At 33.4% G+C, this 21,175-nt stretch overlaps 4 protein-coding genes across 10 annotated transcripts in view; 2 read left to right on the top strand and 2 right to left on the bottom strand.

The window, feature by feature from the left end:
- Positions 1 to 9,621, top strand: part of kon (chondroitin sulfate proteoglycan 4-like protein) — a 50,546-nt gene extending 40,925 nt beyond the window's left edge. For both annotated transcript variants that reach the window (XM_087403273.1, XM_011054809.2), the window contains 3 exons: positions 51 to 2,768; positions 3,243 to 3,649; positions 4,064 to 9,621. In XM_087403273.1, the coding sequence (XP_087259399.1) occupies positions 51 to 2,768; positions 3,243 to 3,649; positions 4,064 to 6,022 (5,084 nt within the window). In that variant the 3' untranslated portion in view covers positions 6,023 to 9,621. The remainder of the gene's footprint in view (positions 1 to 50; positions 2,769 to 3,242; positions 3,650 to 4,063) is intronic.
- LOC147910420 (uncharacterized) overlaps positions 1 to 12,190 on the bottom strand; it is a 40,542-nt gene extending 28,352 nt beyond the window's left edge. The window contains exons 1-2 of one of the 2 annotated variants that reach the window (XM_087403287.1): positions 10,220 to 12,190; positions 9,964 to 10,026 (exon numbers count right to left, since the gene is read on the bottom strand). In XM_087403287.1, coding sequence (XP_087259413.1) covers positions 9,976 to 10,026; positions 10,220 to 10,507 — 339 coding nt within the window. In that variant the 5' untranslated portion in view covers positions 10,508 to 12,190 and the 3' untranslated portion in view covers positions 9,964 to 9,975. Of the gene's footprint in view, positions 1 to 9,849; positions 10,027 to 10,219 lie in introns of those variants that run through there. The other variant, XM_087403286.1, reaches the window with a different exon arrangement.
- Positions 12,191 to 12,285: 95 nt separating this feature from the next.
- Positions 12,286 to 16,372, top strand: GCS2alpha (glucosidase 2 subunit alpha). Of its 2 annotated transcripts, none has more exons than XM_011054783.2 (7): positions 12,286 to 12,373; positions 12,954 to 13,049; positions 13,132 to 13,542; positions 13,618 to 13,941; positions 14,014 to 14,263; positions 14,352 to 15,909; positions 15,990 to 16,372. In XM_011054783.2, exons 1-7 carry the CDS (start codon positions 12,357 to 12,359, stop codon positions 16,100 to 16,102), a joined length of 2,769 nt encoding a protein of 922 aa, XP_011053085.1. In that variant the 5' UTR covers positions 12,286 to 12,356; the 3' UTR covers positions 16,103 to 16,372. The 2 variants fall into 2 exon arrangements, with proteins under 2 accessions (XP_011053085.1, XP_011053092.1); XM_011054790.2 differs by having other exon boundaries at positions 12,322 to 12,791.
- Positions 16,373 to 16,585: 213 nt separating this feature from the next.
- On the bottom strand, positions 16,586 to 19,622 carry GPHR (golgi pH regulator). Of its 4 annotated transcripts, none has more exons than XM_011054771.2 (8): positions 19,419 to 19,622; positions 18,771 to 18,934; positions 18,201 to 18,307; positions 17,702 to 18,112; positions 17,443 to 17,624; positions 17,177 to 17,362; positions 16,891 to 16,956; positions 16,586 to 16,815 (listed from the first exon to the last, which is right to left on the bottom strand). In XM_011054771.2, exons 1-8 carry the CDS (start codon positions 19,458 to 19,460, stop codon positions 16,615 to 16,617), a joined length of 1,359 nt encoding a protein of 452 aa, XP_011053073.1. In that variant the 5' UTR covers positions 19,461 to 19,622; the 3' UTR covers positions 16,586 to 16,614. The 4 variants fall into 4 exon arrangements, with proteins under 4 accessions (XP_011053073.1, XP_087259405.1, XP_087259407.1 ...); XM_087403279.1 differs by having other exon boundaries at positions 19,120 to 19,619; XM_087403281.1 differs by having other exon boundaries at positions 19,348 to 19,619.
- Between the last annotated feature and the right edge of the window lie 1,553 nt (positions 19,623 to 21,175).

Genomic DNA, 21,175 nt, shown 5'->3' with positions numbered 1-21,175 from the left:
TTATATTTTCATTGAAAGCTTTTATACGAACGAAACATTTAATTTTTCAGCTAAACCAAATGCAATGTTGGGTTTACAAGTGAGCGATGGCGTCGAGAGTAGTCAGCCAGCGTATTTACGCGTATCGGCTTATCCGTTGCAAATCAAGCTGACGCACAATACTGGTCTCATTGTGGTACATCGTTCGTTCTCGTACTTGACACCAGCGAATCTCTCATTCGCCACAAATTCGGACGACAATACCATCGACATTCGTTACGACGTCGTCTCGCCGCCACAATTTGGTGTTTTGCAGAAATTGAAGGACGTCTCTAGCAGTTGGGCAAACGTAGACCATTTCACTAGTCGGGACGTGGAATTGCACACCATTCGTTACCTTCATAACGTCGGCAGTCCTAATCAGGACGAGTTTAAATTCCAAGCAAGTGTGCGTGAAGTGAAGACTCAGCAGACTTATGACTTTCGTATTACTTTCATCGATCTAGAGCTAAAGGAAACCAAAAGAGTACCTATTAATCTCACCAATACATCAAACTTCACTATCACGAGCAACCACTTGAAGTACCAGACGAATCCACTAGTTACATCACCAAGTAAGATCGTTTTTACTCTTATAACGGGACCAAAATATGGTAATTTATTTCTGTTCGACCGTAAACTGGTAGCAACTGATACTTTCACCCAGGAAGATATCGAGGCCAATAGACTGAGCTATCGTCTATTCAGACGATCCTATTCCAATATCCTCGACGAAATAACGTTTAAAGTTAACGCACCTCAATGCGTCGACATACATGCCAATTTGAAAGTTCGATATTATCTTGGCAAGAACAGCAAATCGCTGGAGGGCGCGGAAAATTTGAAAGTTGACGAAGGCTCGAAAGTACCTCTGAGAATCACACATATGAATCCGAAGGAATACGGTGTATCCTCTTTGATATACAATCTTACAGTAAAACCAAATCATGGTTGGCTCTCCATTGCGAATAGTTTGATATCGCAAAATAAAAAAAATGTCTCATTTTTTACGTTAGAAGATGTATTGATGCAAATAGTATATTATGTGCACGATGATTCCGAGACTAAAGAAGATTCTTTTGAGTTTGTGGCAACGTCCATGGACTTCACGGATTTTATGTATGTCGGGAAATTTCGAGTCGAGATCATCATGAAAAATGATAATCCGCCAGAGCGAATAATCGATAAAATTTTTCACGTTGTGTTGAAAGGCGAAAAATTAATAACCAATAAGGATCTCGCATACATGGATAAGGACATTGGTACTAGAGCGAGCGAACTTATTTACACCAGAAGGGATGCTCGAAAAAGTGGGTTGTACAGAATAACTAATCCCTCGGTACAAATACGTGAATTTTCGCAACAAGATATCAATGACGGTATGATACTCTTTCGACATCAAGGGGATGAACACGAAAAAATTGAATTCGGTATCACTGATGGTCACTTTTACAGGACTGGTGTTCTTGAAATTCAAGCCAGCCCGCCATACATCAGGTTACGCGAGAACAACGGTTCGGTTGTTCAATTTAACAAGTCCGTGGTGCTCCAATCGAAAGAATTAGAGGTAGAAACGAATGTGTATGTTACAGAAAAGGACATAAAATACAATGTGTGGGAGAAACCGAAACATGGTATATTAATGAAGCATGGCAGAGAATCAAACGGTTTTACAGAGGATGATCTGAAGCACGGTAGTGTGTTATATAAGCACTTGGGTGGATCCTTAATCAAAGACACTTTCAGATTTAAAGTGTTCGTTAAGGGCGCAGATGCCGAAGATGTGTTCACGATCAAAGTCTATCCAGAGAGCTATTGGGAATCACTGATTATTCAAAATAACAAGACAATATTTGTCGAGGAAGCCACTAGTATTCTGTTGAATCGGAAAAGCCTCGAAATAATGCACCCCAAAATATCGCCAACCGAAATTGTCTATTTCATCCGAGAGTGGCCACAGAATGGCTATCTAGATTTACAAATCCACGATGAGCATAGCGAGGAAATGAGGGAAGAATACAGCGGTAACGCTGTGAAACATTTTGAGCAGAATCTGATAAATGATAATCGTGTCTTTTACGTTCAATCGATTATGAATCAGACGAACGATCGTTTTGTTGTAGACGTTACTAACGGTATTACATGGTTACGTGGACTAAGTGTGAACTTCGTGATAGTGCCAGAGAAACTCTATGTCGAGGCAAAGAGCTTTACTGTAGTGGAAGGGAAAGACGTGATACTAAGTGAGACGAACTTCTTGGTTGTGACACCATATTACGCTGGCAAGGTATCGGATTATAGAATAGTAGAGAAGCCAAGGCACGGTACAATTCTTGATTCTACGAAGAACACTCAGATAAAGAAATTTTCGCAAAAACATCTGAACGCTGGAGTTATACTGTACAAGCATAACGGAGATGAATTTTTGAGCGATTCCTTTAGGATGATAGTTACTGCTAGTGATAAAATGAGTGAGCCCTTTGATGTATCGATTATTGTTCAACCTGTTAATGACGAGGTTCCTGTATTAGTGAATAGAACTAAACTAAATGTTTGGCAAGGTGGTTCCCTTATTTTAACATCGACAAATTTAGCAGCTATAGACAATGACACTTCTCCATACGATATAATATTCAATGTTACTGGAGTAAGAAATGGATACATCTCATTAATCACTTCACCTGATGTGGACATTTATAATTTTACGCAAAGTCAAATCAATGAATCACAAGTCGTATTCACACATACGAGTAAGTATTTACAATATTTAGAAATATTAATTTAAATAGATGAGCTATCTTATAGAATTTTCTCTAGTTATATACATATAATAATAATAATAATAATAATAATAATAATAATAATACTAATAATATAATACAACTTTGTCAATATCAACTAACAATAACATAATTGTTAGTTATAATTTTCCATTCAACAAATAGCTGTAATATAATAACACATATCTATTGTACGTAAGTTGAATGGGAAATTTTAACTAGCAATTGTGTTATTTATTAGTTGATGTTTGCTGAGAAATATAATGTTAAACATTAATGATTACATAAATCATACATAAAATAATTTTATGAATTTGTAATATATAATACTATTTCAGAAAATTAAACTGCAATATTAAATCTTTTTAATTAATAAAATTGAGTAAACTCTCAATACAATATTTAATATAAAATGATAAAAATGTATACAACGTTTTTTTTCAGATGGATCTGATGGTGAATTCAATTTCGTTTTAAGTGATGGTGTACACACGACGAAATCTTACACGATTTTGGTCACCACAAAGCCAATTCGTCTGAACATTGAACACAATATGCCCCTTAATGTCTTCCCCCTTACTAGGAAATTAATATCAGAGAAGCTCTTATTAACGACATGTTCTGACGAAGCGAGGGAGATTAGGTACACTGTGCGAAATGGGCCCCATTTAGGCAAAGTTATAATGGAGACAAGTGAAGGGGTCTGGCTTGAGGTCGAGCGATTTACTCAGAGAGATATAAACAATAGCAAAGTAATTTACGAGCACACCAAGCAGTTCATGGACCTTACGGCCAATGACTCTTTCATATTCGACATCGAAACACACTTCGCTGGAACATTAACGAATCAGGTATATAATTTAATATTGTAAATATATTATTTTTTGTTACGCATATTTTATAATTTATAAAAGACGGCATTTTTAAGTAAGTCAAGAAATTTAATATGTTTGATAATAATCTTCGATGCCACACTACAGAAACAATACATTTAAATATAATACATCCAATTATAATTCGATTGTTTATAATTTTCATAACAATGATTATGTAAAAAAATTTCTTTTCAATTGAAACGCCAATTAAAAAATTTAACATCATCAAGTAAATGTATATGTGTATCTTTATTAATAAAAAAAGTTATAAATAATAGAAAAAACATTGAAAAAAGCTGGATATGCTATATCTAAAGTGACACCGAAGAGTTAAAATTAAGAACTTCGAGAAGTTATTTTATGTCTAATAGTATACTTTGTATATCGTAGGTTTTCCAAATAGATATATCAGTTTCAAGTGGAGGCTTAGATAGGTATATTTCTGTGAAAAATGTGAGAGTCATGGAAGGTAGCTCTGCAGAGGTCGTGATGAATATAAGTGGCATTGTGTCATTTCTACAAATTAACGCTGGAATCCCGAATCCGGCGGTATTATCAAGATTGATTCACCAACCTAGTCACGGACACGTGATGCTTCTACCGGATTTAAACGTGACCACTTTTACGCAACCGCAAATCGAGGGCGGAAAAATTGCTTACTATCACGATCACTCAGACACTCTGGAAGATCGTATTCAATTCTCGTTATACTTGACACCCGGTCACGTGTTACTTTGCAACACCAGTATTCCTGTTGTAATCGAGCCGATCAACGATCAACCTTTCAAACTTATTACCAACAACCCGTATATTACGGTCGTGCAAAATCAAAATCAGACCATCACCCGGGAAAACCTTTTAACCACCGATCCTGATACTCCACCGGAAGAAATTATATACGATGTAATTTCAGGACCGACTTTTGGTAGATTATTGCTTTTACCATTCGATCAAAACATTTCAGAAGTACGTCCTGTGGAAAAATTTACCCAATATGACGTGGATTCTAATCGAGTGGTATACGAACATAATGGAACGTTACAAACTGCTTCTTTCTACTTCAGAGTTTGGGATGGTGCTTACAATCCAATTTATACCGTCTTTAATGTTCACGTTTTAGCTATACGATTAAATGTGACTGTACTCGGTCCTGTAAGCTTGCAGCAAGGTTCAAACGTGGCACTTATCTCGGAGAATGATGTCAAGCTTGATACAAACGCACGTCAAGACCTAGTGGTTTATGAGATTACGACGCATCCAAAACACGGAATATTGTATGTACGGGACGGCGCTGCGGCAACGTTCAAGCAGACCGATCTACAATCGAAAAGCGTAATGTTTATGCAGACTGACATGACAGTGTCGAACGACAGCTTGGAATTATCGGCGCGATTGAGTGGCTTTGAACAGAAGCATATACGCGTAGAGATCAAAGTCGTACCTCTCATGATCATGAACTCAATGACAGCGTTGGCGGGCGAAAAGAATCGTATAACTCTACAATATCTGGACGCGACTCCTCTAGCAAAGTTAACGACAAGCAATCCTCTTTACACCATCGTGAAAAAGCCAAAATACGCAAAGATCAAAAGGATTATCAGAAGTTCCTCGTCATCCGGCGAGAAAAGAGGCGCGCGCGAGCGAGAAGTCATGCGTTTCTCGCACCAGGAAATTATCTCGGGGGTGATACATCTAGTATGTAGAAAAATACCATCGATAGATGGTGTCGCAGACAGCTTCAATTTCATCCTCGCGGCATCTATTTTCCAGCCGGCAGTGGGAGATTTCGAATTCAACATTAAGCTCGACATAGACGACGACAATATCACTTTGGGCGGTCCAATGGATCCGGTCGGTCACGAGGGCGAGATGGCGATCGCACCGAACATGAGCAACGATTATCTGCTAATCCTCGGCATGTTGCTTGGCGTGTTCCTTCTCGGCGTGGTTGTAATTATCACAATCAGGTGTCGTCACAATAAATACAAGCATGCCGAGGAGGAAAAACCGGAAACTACTCCCGCTGTTGGGGTGATGCCACTTCCCAGACCTCCGGATCACTTGATGCCTACCACTCCACATCTAAAGCCTTTTGGTAATGATCACAACAGCGTGACGGCCAGCACGCCTTTGCCAATGTTACCCTCGACATTACCTCAGTGTAAAGTGATACCCTTGACCCCTCTGGAAAGCGGTTCGGAGGTCGACGTATCCGCAAGATATCCCTATGGCGTGGCGGACAGCGACGAATGGAGTAGTTTCGACACTTCCGATCTACCTTGTCAGTCAGCCACAACTCAAAGGACCAAGAAGAACCCTTTGCTGAGAAGGGATCAGTACTGGGTCTAGCAGGAGAGAAACACGTTGCGGTTTACGCGAAGAAAGCCGTAGCGTCTCTTGACGTGTTTCATTAAAACTATCGTGGATATCATGGACTTAATGTGCCTAAGAAAAGTGAAATCTACAAAGTTTACAATTGTTCATTGAAGCCCAAGATTATCACGTCAAATATGTATCGAAAAACAGTGAAATGACATTCAATGTTTTGATGGAAAACTCAGTTCGTCGGCATCTGATCTCGATGCATTTAATTTTAATTGAAAACAGCAAAGAGACTCTTAGATTATAGGAGAAACTTATGGATCGAAAAAGGATTGATCGATAATTCGCGATATTTCGCGAAGATAGTTCGCAGTGTCTCGTGTACTATTAGCCTAAAACGATATAAACAGGAACTCTAGATCTTTTTGAATGTCACAACTATCGCCGCTATCACGAGCTCAATGTGCCTAAGAAATGTCTGACTCTTCTGACATTCTTTCCATTAATCACACGTCGATTTTTCGTATGTCTACGTCCCCTCCTTCCGACGGATTGAAATACATTTGATTGAAAAGGCAGACCAATTGTTCACTAAAGCAAGACTTTTACGACAAATTCAATTCTGGTCTAAGTGAAAAGTCCGTCGGGATACTGACTCGTTCTAGAGTGCAAATTTTCAGAAAAATTTTATGTTCTTTTACCTCCTTCCATTTTTACACCTTTTGTAAATCTAGGATAGTAAGATCGTTATATAAAAGTGGCATTTATCGATCTCCATTATCGTAAGTTCCACATAAAAAACAAAGTATTAAGACTAAAAAAAAAGGAACTTTCGCTCTTAAGCTGTAAACAAAGGAAACATCGAGTAATCGGGATAATACAGGAACTTTGTGACACTGTATTGTACAATGATTAAATATACACAATGTAATCGAGACTATGTATGTTCCTGTTACTTGTTACTTGCCACCAAAGAACGTAAACGAAATGCATTTATATAAACAGCTATACTCGAGTTTCGACATATCTTTTTATACCGTCGTATTGTCAAATTTATTTTCCTTTGATATAGATCCCGCATACAATCATTTTTCATCTTTCTATTTTGATGTTGTTCATATTGCGCGAATAAATATAAATCAATAATTAATATTTGCCTGGCGAAATGCAGAAAGATCGAGTCGCTCTTTTTACGACAATATAACATGTATTTTATCTTTACGTAGCGATACGCATTGAATTATGATTCTGCTTATAAACGTGCCATAAGAAGATAAAATAAATTCTTTTAGATTGTCATAAGTAGTAAAAGTGATGAAGTAGTAGAACCGATGTCGTTTTTCACAAATCAAGTTTTCTTATATTTTTTCACGAATTATTATAATGATTATCTTTGATTCAAATTACGTAGAATCGTAACGTACAGAATATTGCATGCACAATTCTCATCTGTTTCGTTTCTGTGCAAGCTTTAGCGAGCGATAGACGACGCCAAATAAGATGATTATTTGACATATTAAATACGAATTAGCAGTAACAGTCAAAGTCTATAAGCTGTTTTTTACAAGAATGAGTGTAAATCTTTTCTATGAATCGTTAACGCGCGACAAGTTCATAATTCATAAGCGATGAACGGAGTTGTGCGTGCGCGATTTTAGTATTATCTGAGAAAAATTTATTAAGAGGCATGTTGACGAGTTCGTTGATTTTTAAGATAAATTTTACGTTACGTTACTTGAATTCACGATAATCGAATTCACTTTCGGCTAACATTGAATTGATATAATGCTAAATTTTCTTTAGTTCACAATAATAATTGTAATTAAATTCCCTCTCCCCAATTATTTCTATAAATACAATTATTTAATAGGAGTTAATAGGTGCAATTCACTTGATGCTACAAATGCTTTGAAGTATTTGACTGATCAACCAGAAGAAAGAATTTTATTCTAATTGACCAATTAAAAAATACTTCAAAGCATTTGTCAAGTGAACCGTAGCTAATATCAATGATAAACAAAAGCATATAGCATCATCTGGTCAAACAATATAAATTTATTAAACTAAATTTTGATTTAAATAAATTAATAAAATTAACTTAAAACACAGGGAAGATATTAAGATTTTTATATGTTAATAAAATAATAATATTTGAAAAGACATTTTTTGAACTTTTATCAAAAGATTTACTGATATTCTTAAATATGTCATGCCTCTCTATTTGATCACTATTAATTATTCAAGATTTTTTCTTAGAAGAAAAAAGCGGATTTTTACGGGTAGCAACTCAAATTGCCTTAATAAAATCACAATATTGATGAAAATGAAATTTCATACGCTTTTGCAGAAACTTGAATAAATGTCTGGCCGAAAGTGGATTAATGATAATTTTCTTAAAATTAGAAACGTATCTAATAAAACAATCTAATGTGAATGTTGATTATAGCAATCATAATAATATATATAACACATTATAATGCGTACAACACTCCTATGTAGAACGTACTGTTCCATGAATTCATAGCATACGCATTAATAGATTCTAATTAAAGACATTTTGTCGAGAGAATCAAAGAGAGAGAGAGAGAGAGAGAGAGAGAGAGAGAACCTGTTCGTTGATTCATGAATATGTTAGAGGTAAACTGTTAGTCTTTTTTACATCCACCAAAAGTGAACTGATCCGAGTGCCAAATTTCTATAATCTATAATATATATATAATAATTACCATAGAACTTGTATTTTCCCTGCCAACTGAATGCATTACTCTTCTAATTCTAATAAATTAAATGTGCAATGTTAAGTAAATATGGACTGATTTATTATTTATTTGTATTGCGGTGGTTTATCTTTCATTAATATTATTGATTTTATTAATATTATTCCATATTATTGCTGTGTGACTAACACTAAGTCCTAAACTTTCTCTCATATTAATTTCATATACATTTTTAGATTTTAATTTAATTTTATATTTAATTTAAATAATAATAATACTTATAACAAATAATAGAATATTAATATTTCTTACTGTAAATATATAATTAAAAAATCAAAAATTCGTTTAAAGTATTTCTGTATATAAAAAATAAAAATAAATCTCAGGATTATTGAGCATGAACTTGAGTTCTCTACTCTAAGAATTGATAGTTTTTAAAGGGAGCGACACCAATCCTAGTATATATGTATATATTATATACAATTAAGATTTATGAATTTAATTTTATATTTAATTTAAATAATACTTTCAACAAATAATAGAATATTACTTAATCTGCCAATAAAATCAATTAAATCGATTAATAATTTTATTAATTGTTTTTATGATACATATACTTTTATTTGTGCTTAGTATTTGCCTAAAAAATAAAAATTAATTGTGCGCACCTTTTTCAAATATATCAAGAAAACCGAAAGAGTAATGCGGAAGGTTTGTGAATAAAATAAGTTATTTATCTCGATATTGTACTTAAGAACTATATGTTAAACAATGTCGATAAAATACAATAATTTTTACCCTAGCAATTTATTTGCGATACATTGATGGTTCAACGTGGAGGATATATTAAGACAATATTGGGTCAATATTATGCCAATATAATGTCAATAAATTGTGTTATTAAGTTTCGGTTTTTTCCAAATTTATATAAACAATGACATTCCCTAGCATTTGCATGAAAGTTCATCAGATCGTTGCATTCATAACATATTTATTATCATAATTGCGTGTCATAGATGCTTGTCATAAACCAACATTGCATGCAGCAATAATTTTCAGTAACTGATTTTTTTCATATGTAATTAAAAGTATATTTACTGTGCTAATTAAATAAACTATATCGAGCACAATTAAATGCAGTCGAGTTTACAATTTATTTTGAAAACACAGCGAGATAAACATTTTACACATCGGACAAATATATTGATATAAAATATCTCTATGTCATACAAAAATTTGTGACAGACTCACCAAAGATATCATCTACGTTAGAATCTCTATACTCCATTCAATCCTCTTCAGCAAATATGAAACCTGTTAAATAAAAATTATATGTAAATTACATATATTTGCAATAAGATAAAGATTGCCTTGAGAAAATAACAATCATCATTGTATGCGAATTTGCTAATGTTAAATATTTTAATTAAGCCAAATATGATGTTTAATAATTCGAATGCAAGAAATAATAATTGACGCACCAAATTATCTAACAATATATACGTACTTGACGACGCACTTTCAATTCAAGCGCACTTTTGATTGAATTTCCGTTGCATTGTGAAAATAACGACGCGAGAATGATTTCGATTCCGCGCATGCGAAAAAGCATCGTCGACTCCAAAGGTTTGTTCGCGTCGCATGCTCCAATATGCTCCAACATGCTCTTATCGTAGTTTCTGGAAGGATTACATGGTGTGCTCAGTGTTTGGCCAAACCATACCTTCTTTTGTTTCGCGTCGTCTCTAGTACAGTCTACCAACCGTGAAACGCGAAACACGGGGCGGGTATTCATAGTCTGTTTTTATTTTAAAACCATCTTAAATATAATGTCTTAGAGACATTAAGTCAATGTTAATACAGTCCTCGGATTGATTTACAACATCTTAAGATTGACTTAAATGTCAGTCTTAAATGTAAGAATCGACTATGAATTCCGACCTATTTCGCGTCATGAAGTTAGTACTGAATCTTTCCTCGCGCAAGAAAAGATTCAGTATCAACTGACGCGAAACAGATCGGTATTCATATGTTCGTATTCAGACCTTGTACTTAAGGTTTCTTTAAATTTATCTTTAGATGCTCGGCAGCTAAATAATTCGTAGAATATCTAAAGATAAATTTAAGGAAGCATTAAATATAAGACCTGATTATGAATACGAGTAATAGTCGATTCTTACATTTAAGACATCTTAAGTCAATCCGAGGACTGTATTAACATCTCAAGATGTATTTAAGATGATTTTAAAATAAAAACGGACTATAAATACCGCCCCATGTTTCGCATTTCATAGTTGTAGACCTTGCGAAACGAGAAGCAGAGAAATGACAGAGAGCGCTAATTTTAGAGAGAGACGCTCGCAAACTGAGCACATCATGGCTGTGGTCAAAGTCTCGCTACAAATGTTTTGAAGCATTTGATGGACCAATTAAAAAACGCTTCAAAGCATTTGCAGCATCGCGTTGACCGTACCCCATGTAATCCTTCCACCATGATTCTGGGTGCTTTCCAGCAAGGACACATTGTGTAACACGTGAATCGTTTCGTCCTTGTTTAACATAGGCAAACAATAAGGATATAATGATTCACTGTGTTATACTGTGTCCTTATTGGAAAGCACCCTCACTTACTTATTATTTCAACGCGATCATTGGATGAGATTGTAGGAGCATGTTGTAGCAGAATGTAATATATTGGAGCATGCGACGCGAACAAAAACAAACCTCTAGATCATGATATTGAGAGATAGCAATCACATGCGATTAACGGGTCTCGAGAGAAATATTTATGAGATGATACTCGGATTAAAGATACTTCGCACACACGAGATTCTTTTAGGCAGTAACAGCGAAAGATACGGAAAAGATTCGAACACGACACACAGCATGTATCTAATCGCGATTCGAAATGCAACATGACGGTTGTTGAGTAGCGAAACAGTCGACGAAGCGGCAACTTCAAATGGGTAATTGAACCGGTTTATTTTAGCGGCACTTTCTACACTCTAATGTGAAACCATTTGGTGGCACAAATCGATATAAATCGATTAAAATATTAAAAATATGAATTAAATGCAATAATTTCTCTAATGTATACGAGCTCTTTCAAGAGATTACGAACGATACTGCAACTTTTAAAATAAAAATAAAATTTTCAATTTATTCATTATTATTATTATTATTATTCTTAAGCAAAACTATACTGTTTATGCAAACAATGAATTTTTATCCGAATATGTCTAAAATATTGGAGTATGATAACGAATGATAACGAATTATGAATGATAACAATCTATTAAATGATGACAATGAATTATGCATGATAGCAATTTATTAAATAATAAGATAATATAATATGTTATCTTTTTATAATCAGGGAATTTCCCTATATGATTTTAATATTTTTATTTAAATCTATTAGAATCTATATTATTATATATTTTGTTTAAATTAATTATATATATATATTTTTATATATATTATATATTATATACTTGAAAAAAAGAATTATATTTCGTGTTGTGAAATTCAAATCAATGTCGCACAAACACTGTCACAAAATAACTCGTCGCGCCATCTATAAAATCAATCCCACACGATACCGCATGATTTAGCGCCGCCAAGGCAGTAGTTACTTCCTCAACATGGCTTCGTGTGTTCGGTGAGTTTATTTTCGGCTTTTTAACCTTTGGACTGGAAAAATACAGATTTATCGCGGGCGTACGTGAGATTGTTCATGCGCGACATTCTCAGTGATTACGGGGGTCCTCGTCTATCTTTTTTCTGGCATAAAATCGTGACGTAGATCTCACAGATCATAGATACGCCGCTGACGTGTCCCCTCTGCGCAATGTTGTTTCCGATATAAATACTTTTTTTTTCAATTAACTCCTCGCGTCGCCGGCCGCCAATTTAATCTAATCTGTCGCCGAACGACTGTGATATCAGCCGCCATACGCCACAGTGAAAGCTCTACAGTTTTATAAACGAACGTTGCTGTACAAATTATCGCGTGGCTGCGTTTTCCGGCAGGATTTCCTCTTGAGGTCGTTACCCAGCTGGACGTGAAAGAGCACAATGTAATACTCATCTATTAGCGCATATAATTTAGAAATATTTTTTTAATCTGTGATTTATGTAGAACATGATCTATTGTGTCTTAATAAATATAGATTTGATTTTCATTTTGTTCTCTATTTATTCTTATTTTAATTCTCATTTTAGTCTTATAAATATTTCAGGTTGGCTCTATTGTTAATACTACTATGTTCTCCAATCATTACCGATGCAGTCAACAGAGATATCTTCAAAAGATGTGATCAGAGTAGTTTCTGCCGGTAAGAATTGTCTACTATTTTAAATATTGTCATTTGAAGGACTATCTGAAAAGCTATGTAATCTTTATTTTGTTTCTTATAGACGGTGCAGAGGGATGGAATCTGGAAAATCTCCATATCAGCTTTTGCCAGATAAACTTGTACAGAATGAATCAATGATTATAGTAGATTTATTTAATAAAGATACTGGTGTCACTTATGTGGTACAACTCATCACATTAAAAGAAAACACATTTCGTTTGCACATCAACGAAAAGGATCCACTGCATCCCAGATATGAAAATGAATATGCCCTTCATGATCAACCACAAACGGTAGATATGGATTTTGTGGAGAGCACTGCTGAAACTATAACTGTAACCAAAGGCGAAAACAAAGCCATTTTATATATTAATCCATTTAAAGTAGAACTGTATTCCCAAGGTACTTTGACAATATCTGCAAATGCTCGCGGTCTTATGAGATTTGAGCATTTGCGTACAAAACCGGTAAAGTAAGTATTGTTAGAAGATAAAATTGTTATATTAAGATTTCTATAAAATTATATATATTATTGGATGTTATATAGACCAGAAGATGGAAATGCTGAAATGGCAGAAACAAATAATACTACATATCCTGGTGATGGTGCTGATAATGATCCTGGCGCTTGGGAAGAAAACTTTAAGGAGCATCATGATGCTAAACCATATGGACCAGAAGCTATTGCCATGGATTTCAGCTTTCCTGGATCAGAACATGCCTATGGTATTCCAGAACACGCTGATTCACTAGCATTGCAATCAACGAAATCTACTGATCCATATAGACTATACAATTTAGATGTATTTGAATATGAAACAAATGAACGTATGTCTTTATACGGAGCCATTCCGCTGCTTTACGCTCATGGGTAAGAACATATTAAATAAGTTAACGAGCTATCGGAATCTTGAAAAATATTTATGTTCTTATAATATTGCAGAAAAGAAAGATCATCGGCTGTTTTTTGGCATAATACAGCAGAAACATGGGTCGATATTTTATCGAGTGCAGATAATAATGTTGTAGAAAGCATTGTTAATTTTGTATCTAGGTCAATTAAGAAATCTCAGGTGGATGCTCATTTCATGTCAGAATCTGGAGTGATTGATGTATTCTTCATGCTGGGTCCGAAACCACTTGATGTTTTCAGACAGTACACTGTTTTAACTGGCACAGCTCCTTTGCCACAGGTATATTAAATAAAGATTGTAAAAAATTAGAATTTTAAATTAGAATTTTATGAAATGTTTTAAAATATGTGTTTTATGTTTAAAATAGATGTTTACACTTGGATATCATCAATGTCGTTGGAATTATAATGATCAAGATGATGTCGCAATGATCGCCGAAAATTTTGATACGTACGATATACCATTAGAAACTATATGGCTTGACATCGAATACACTGATAACAAAAAATATTTTACGTGGGATCCCCGTAAATTCCCAAATCCCCTTGATATGATACACAACCTTACTGCCAAAGGCAGAAAATTGATAGTTATCATCGACCCTCATATTAAACGTGATAACAATTATTTCTTACATAATGATGCCACCAGTTTGGGCTATTACATTAAAACTAGGGATGGAAAAGATTATGAGGGTTGGTGCTGGCCGGGCGCCTCGTCGTATCTAGACTTTTTCGATCCAAAAGTTGTTGATTATTATACTGGATTGTACAGTTTAGATAAATTTCATGGTACTACTAACGATGTTTACATTTGGAATGATATGAACGAACCAAGTGTGTTTAATGGACCTGAAATAACGGCACCAAAAGATCTTATTCATCGTGGAGGCTGGGAACACAGAGACGTTCACAATATTAATGGACATATGTATATTCGTACGACATATGATGCTTTATTCCGTCGATCAGGCGGTTCTCTGAGACCATTTATTTTAACAAGATCCTTCTTTGCTGGATCACAACGTTATGCAGCAGTGTGGACTGGCGATAATATGGCTGACTGGAGTCACCTTCGTGTAAGTTATTCCATGTGTCTCTCAATGGCTATATCTGGAATGTCGTTCTGTGGTGCCGATGTTGGAGGTTTCTTCAAGAATCCAGATTCAGAATTGTTCATTAGGTGGTATCAAGCTGCAACATGGCTACCTTTCTTCCGCCAGCATTCTCACATTGAAACAAAGAGGCGTGAGCCATGGACATTCAATGACGAAACTACTCAAATAGTTCGTGAAGCATTAAGATTACGTTACTCTTATCTGCCATTGTGGTACACAGTCTTTAGAGAACACGAAATAAACGGTTATCCCGTTATACGTCCTTTATGGACGCATTATCCAACTGAATCTGAAACGTTCACTATCGATGATGAATTGTTACTTGGTGATTCAATACTGGTGCGCCCAGTATTTCAATCCAGTGCTACTGAAGTAGCAGTTTACTTCCCAGGAGAGGGCAAAGTAACTTGGTATGATATTGATACAATGCAAGCCTACGAAAAAGGAGGATATATTAAAATACCAGTAACAATTCACAAGATCCCTGTATTCCAAAGAAGTGGATCTGTCGTCCCTCGAAAAATGAGAATACGACGTAGTACAGTTGCTATGAGAAATGATCCTTACACGTTGATAATAATTGCTGATAGTAATGGCAGAGCTAGCGGCAATCTATACATTGATGACGAAGTCAGTTTCGAATATCGTCATGGAAAATATTTATATTTAAGAATAACGTTGGACAGTAATAAAATAGCATCAACTCTAATTGATAAACTAGCTTCGTATGAAACACAAAGCTGGTTAGAAAGAATAGATATAGCCAATCCACCACAAGGAATTAAATCTGCTCAATTGGAATCTCACAGTGAGTAGTCAGATTAAAGTGTGAAGTAAAATCAATCGTATAACAAATCTATATTTTAATAATATATATTTCTCTTACAGGTATGGGAAAAGTAACATTGGAAACTACATATAACCCACATAATAATGTATTAACGATACGTAAACCAGCTGTAAATATGGGCGAAGAATGGACCATCGAATTATTACATTAGAGTTATGGGTTCATTATCCATAATCAACTCAGTATCCATACCATAATGCCAATTTTCTATTACTATCTTCAGTTATCTGTGATCTGGATGATTGTTTCTTAGAACAAATATACAATTTAGTTATTACAACAATAAAATGATTGCCAATTGCTTCCTGAGATTAATCAATTATATAAACAGTATAACATTTTTAAAATTACATATACAATCTTCTGTAATTTAGTTATTTTATTTTATGATTTAATAAAAAAATTAAAAATAAAGATTAAATCTTTCAGACTACACACATCACAATAAAAAATATAACAATTATATGTCGACAGCATTTATGTATATAATTTAAAAACGTTACTAACACTATTAAAAATATATACATTTAAAGTTTCATTATTCTCCAGGAATGAACATATTTTAATAATAACTTATCTACCAAAATATCAAATGTAGATTTTTAAATAAATTCATAAAATAAGGCTGATGAGATTCTCTCAATAAAAAGTATTTTTATTTCGTTATATGCGTTCCGTTGGTGCATGTTTATGAGCTAAATATAAAAACACTATTGATGATAATGCTGATACCAAGAAAATAACGTCAAACCATCTATGATAAAAATTGAACTGTAATTCTCCTAGTACTTGTGTTATTATAATGCGGTATTCTGCTGGCATATTCATCCGCATAAGAAGTACAGAAGATACGAAATACATTCCCTGAAAAAAGAGAATGCCATGAATATGAATAAACTCTATAAGAATTACATCTTACATTATATAGGCTATCCTTACCATTATTTGCGCAAGTATAAGTACAATAATATTTGACGACTTGCTGCTAGATATGGCATAGAAAAACTAAAATAGAAAAGTCAGTAGTGAGTATTGTTATTAAAATTGATGAGACAACAAAACATTAATCAATATTCATGTTTTTTATTTTGTATTTACATATGTATCTTGTTTTACATATATTAGAAATTTTTGTTGTATAAGATAGATAGTATATACATGTAAATCATTTTATAGAAATTAAAAAGTGCAGAATTACTATATAAGAGGTATATATTTTACATACCTTTGTCAAAGTTAACAATAATCCACGTATGGACGTTACAACAATGCAACCGACGAGGTAAAAAGAAATGTGTTGCGACCAAAACGTAACATCGATATTGAAACCAATCCAATGCACTGCAATTTCGATTCCTCTAGTTACAGGATCTTTTTTGCCGACTCGATCGAATACTATGTTGATTGTAGACTATAGAAATATATGTTATGTATTATTTTCTCAAAAAAGATAGTTTCAATCATTACATTTACACAACTAATTACACTTACAATAAATATCTTCCATGTACAATACAAAGAAAAGAAATAACCCAAGAAATTAAAATATTTTCCTTGCCAAGTGGCAGCCCACTCTAGACGTTCTCTTGCATTTTGTATGTCATGCGCTTCCAAAAATAATTGTCGTGACAATTCCTCTAAAGCGGTAACTTCGATTTGTAATTGTTTGACACCTATAAAACGATATATATTTTGTTATTAGGATAAATCGTATTCGTAGCTTCTTTGCAAAATTAAAGAAAATATATACTTTCTTGATTTCCCTTTGTACCACCTAATGGATTTAACATTCCCCATAATCGAGATCGAGTTTCGGTTTGTCCATCAGCTTCACCCTTTCTGGCTAACGCAATTCGTTTCTTTTTCGCGATAATCATATCCATAGTTTGCAACAATCGTTTTTCTATGGACTGTACATCCGTGTAAGAAACTGGGCGCATAAAATAAGTCATTGAAGTATATGGATAATTTACAGCGCCAAAACCTGACAGAAGGGCCATTACTGTGACACCTATAACACCTATTCGACTGACACCTTGTTCTATAGATAGCAGTCCTTTCTTGGGACTCAGTATGGGGAAAGGATCACCCACTTTCCAAAACAGGTAGAGATAAAAAAAATATATGACAACTGTCAATGGCCGTATTAGATTCAGTCTTACTACACAGATTAAAAGATTTATTAGATTTAATATAAATGTTTGACAAAGATAATCAGTAGAAATAAGAGTTAAAATATAAATACATACCAAATCTGATATTGCTGATAATAAAATATGCTATGTAAAATGGTATCATGACTATCACCATAAACAGAAGCATGTAAAGGCCAGCATTCCAATGGAAATATCTAGAACTGAGGAAAACAATTATATCATAACCAAATATGAAAGACTGAGAATAAATCAATAAAAAAAAAAGTAAAGTAGCTAATGGATGCCTTCCATTTAGTGACACAAGTCAATACAAATGTCATTCTATCTTTCTTTACATTTCTTTGAGTAATAAAGACAGAACTAAATGGAAGGTATTCAATGAAAGCTCATGTAGATCTGCAACATATAGATATTTAATAGTAAAAATTACATAAAATATACAAACGTGCATCACTCAATGCCATTACTATTTGCAATTACTAATTTATTATCTTTTTGTGCTTTTTGTTAGGACCTGAAGAGGCCCAAAATACATAATCAATAAATAAATATCTGTATATTGTGCAATTTTAACATCCATGTGGGCTTTTATTAGCTATAATTTTAAGTTTCTTTTTATAATGTATCATATCTTAAAACAGAATGTGAATATTATTTTTTTACCTTGAGTCGAGTACTCCTGCTATTTCAAAAATAATTAATTCAAACATGGTACATGACAACGAAAATGTTGTTGAGAAAATTAGTTGAACTAGTCTATGATGAACTTCATAATCTCTGAATAATTTCTTCACAAAGAACACCCATCCTCCTAAGAAGAAAATCACCTGAAATATACAAGAGACAAAAATAAATGGAATCTGTCATGTGGAAATTCTATTCACATTAAATCTGTCCAAAAACAAATAATTAACGTATTGAAATACACGTACATATAGATTCGATATTTTACTAAATAAACTGCAAAGCTTTACAATACAAAATTTATTGTAATAATCTCAAAAATACATACATCTCACACAATTCAGTTACAGTTTCATAAATATGTTATAATGCAGAGAGAAAAATCCATAGACAATAATCCGCAAAAAATTAATGTTGATTGAGAATATAACAAGAAATCTTTTCAGAATACAACCAAATGATTTGTATTTTATATTATGTTTTATATTAAATATCATTAATAACGAAACAAATAATTGTTCATATTATTTCGAGATATACGTATAGAGCACCGTACTCTCTTTATAACCTTAATCAGTTCAGGAAGTATTGATAAATCTGATTTTTGTAGTGGAAACGAATTTCCACCTGTGTTACGAGAATCACGATAGTGTCCTCGATGAAACCCATTTTCCACTATCGCGATTTTCACTTCGCATTGCGAAGTTTTGACCGGCGATGCTCAGCACTTGACAGGACGCAGGTGGTTCCAAACAAAACGAATACGACAGCAAATATTGTACTTAAAGCAGAGAGAAACCTAAGAGAGGCCATGCCGGCTCTTTTCCTGTTACCGTCGAAATTGCCCGTACATTACCGCCACTATCATCCATTTTCAGTTTGGGAACTACATATATTTTCTGACACTATCAATAAAATCGTATCGTCAAAAGTAGATGTGATTTGTCTCGGTACTAAAATCAGCATATTGTTATATCTCTGTAATTTAATTCTCTGTTTGTGAAATTATATTTTTACTCCTTCCGTCTAGTCTAAGTTTACTGTTTCAGGCTTTCAAAAGATGTGGAAAAATTCATGGTTATTTTTTAACATATCTATTACATTACAAAATAGTTTTTTAATGAGATTTTATGAGAGAAAATCGGACTCTGTCATCCTTTATTTCGAAGAAATTTAAGAGTAAAATTTTGCGTCAAAAAAGACTCAGATTGGCAGACGAAAGGTTGATGATAATATATCTTGAAATCTATTCTGCACACATTTATAACATATACAGAGTAATTAAAAAGTAATTTATTGTTATTACATTGAACGCGCGTTTTTACGTTATGTGTGTCGCGATATATTTAATTAATCGGAGTTTATATTTAGTATAATATAAAAGTTATGTATTCACAGACTAATATATATTCCCATATAGCATAAATGTCCAAGGGATATTCTCAAGAATCGTAAACCTGAGAATTTTCCAGCGTACTGAGAACATTCGCAGAAATACATCTGTGGGATAAAGTGTGCTGTATATATGGATTATTAAAAAGTGACAAATGAGATTGTTAACGTATAAAATAATTTAAGTATCGTGATATTGAAAAAGAGAGAAAAAAATATAAATATAGCCGAAATTGCATACTTCGTGTCATTAACTTTCAAGTTCTTTCTGATAATTCTGCGAATGAAAATAAAAGTCAATCTGCATAAACCGTAATCAGACTATGAGTTGCCTGTTATCGGTTCTATTTTAGCCAATCTCATACAGGGAATATAGACTAGTTATTCCCAGATAGCACAGAATATTTATGACAAATAATTAATTATTATTCATTTTTTGAAATGCTATATAAATATATTTTATATATATTTCATACAAAGTTTTATTCGAAATATCAGATTAAAAGATAGACTAAATATTTAATGTAATATTATGATAAATATAAATAAATATTTCTGTTATGTATTTCTTATTTGAACTATAATGTCTTATTAAGTATTTTCATAGTATTTATTACAAGATTTACAATAAATATTTCACAATATTTATAATAAATGTTTATGATCTATGCAATCTATAAGACCACAAAAATATTCATAAAATAATAATTAAAATTAAAGATAAATTTAAAATAAGCCTTATAAATATTTATAAATATTTTGTAAATATTTTATAAATATTGTGTGCTGTTTGGATTGCAATGATGATTGGCTAAAATGTAGAATCGTTAACTAGCAATCGTAACCAGCAACCTGGTAGTGTGATTACAGTTTAAGTGGGTTGATAAGAGATAATGGAAGAGGGGAGAAGAAAGTATGAGTGCTTTCCATTGGAAACATAAATCAACATAGTATTGTTCTATCTTTGTTACTCATGCCAAGAAAAATAAAAT

The sequence above is a fragment of the Acromyrmex echinatior genome, chromosome 2 (genome assembly GCF_024713525.1).
Source record: "Acromyrmex echinatior isolate Ae372 chromosome 2, ASM2471352v2, whole genome shotgun sequence".
NCBI lineage: Eukaryota > Metazoa > Arthropoda > Insecta > Hymenoptera > Formicidae > Acromyrmex > Acromyrmex echinatior.
The sequence above is the reverse complement of the archived record's forward strand: the minus strand, read 5'-3'. Positions and strand labels throughout refer to the sequence as shown.

What these genes read in the sequence shown, in the direction of transcription:
- GCS2alpha (XM_011054783.2), top strand. An exon ending in CCGCTGCTTTACGCTCATGG is followed by an intron (nt 13,942 to 14,013) that starts GTAAGAACATAT and finishes ATAATATTGCAG; the next exon opens with AAAAGAAAGATCATCGGCTG. An exon ending in TGCTCAATTGGAATCTCACA is followed by an intron (nt 15,910 to 15,989) that starts GTGAGTAGTCAG and finishes TTTCTCTTACAG; the next exon opens with GTATGGGAAAAGTAACATTG.
- GPHR (XM_011054771.2), bottom strand. Translation starts at nt 19,460, where the DNA reads ATGGGTTTCATCGAGGACACTATCGTGATTCTCGTAACACAG. An exon ending in GCAGGAGTACTCGACTCAAG is followed by an intron (nt 18,308 to 18,770) that starts GTAAAAAAATAA and finishes TGTTTTCCTCAG; the next exon opens with TTCTAGATATTTCCATTGGA. An exon ending in TACAAAGGGAAATCAAGAAA is followed by an intron (nt 17,625 to 17,701) that starts GTATATATTTTC and finishes ATCGTTTTATAG; the next exon opens with GTGTCAAACAATTACAAATC.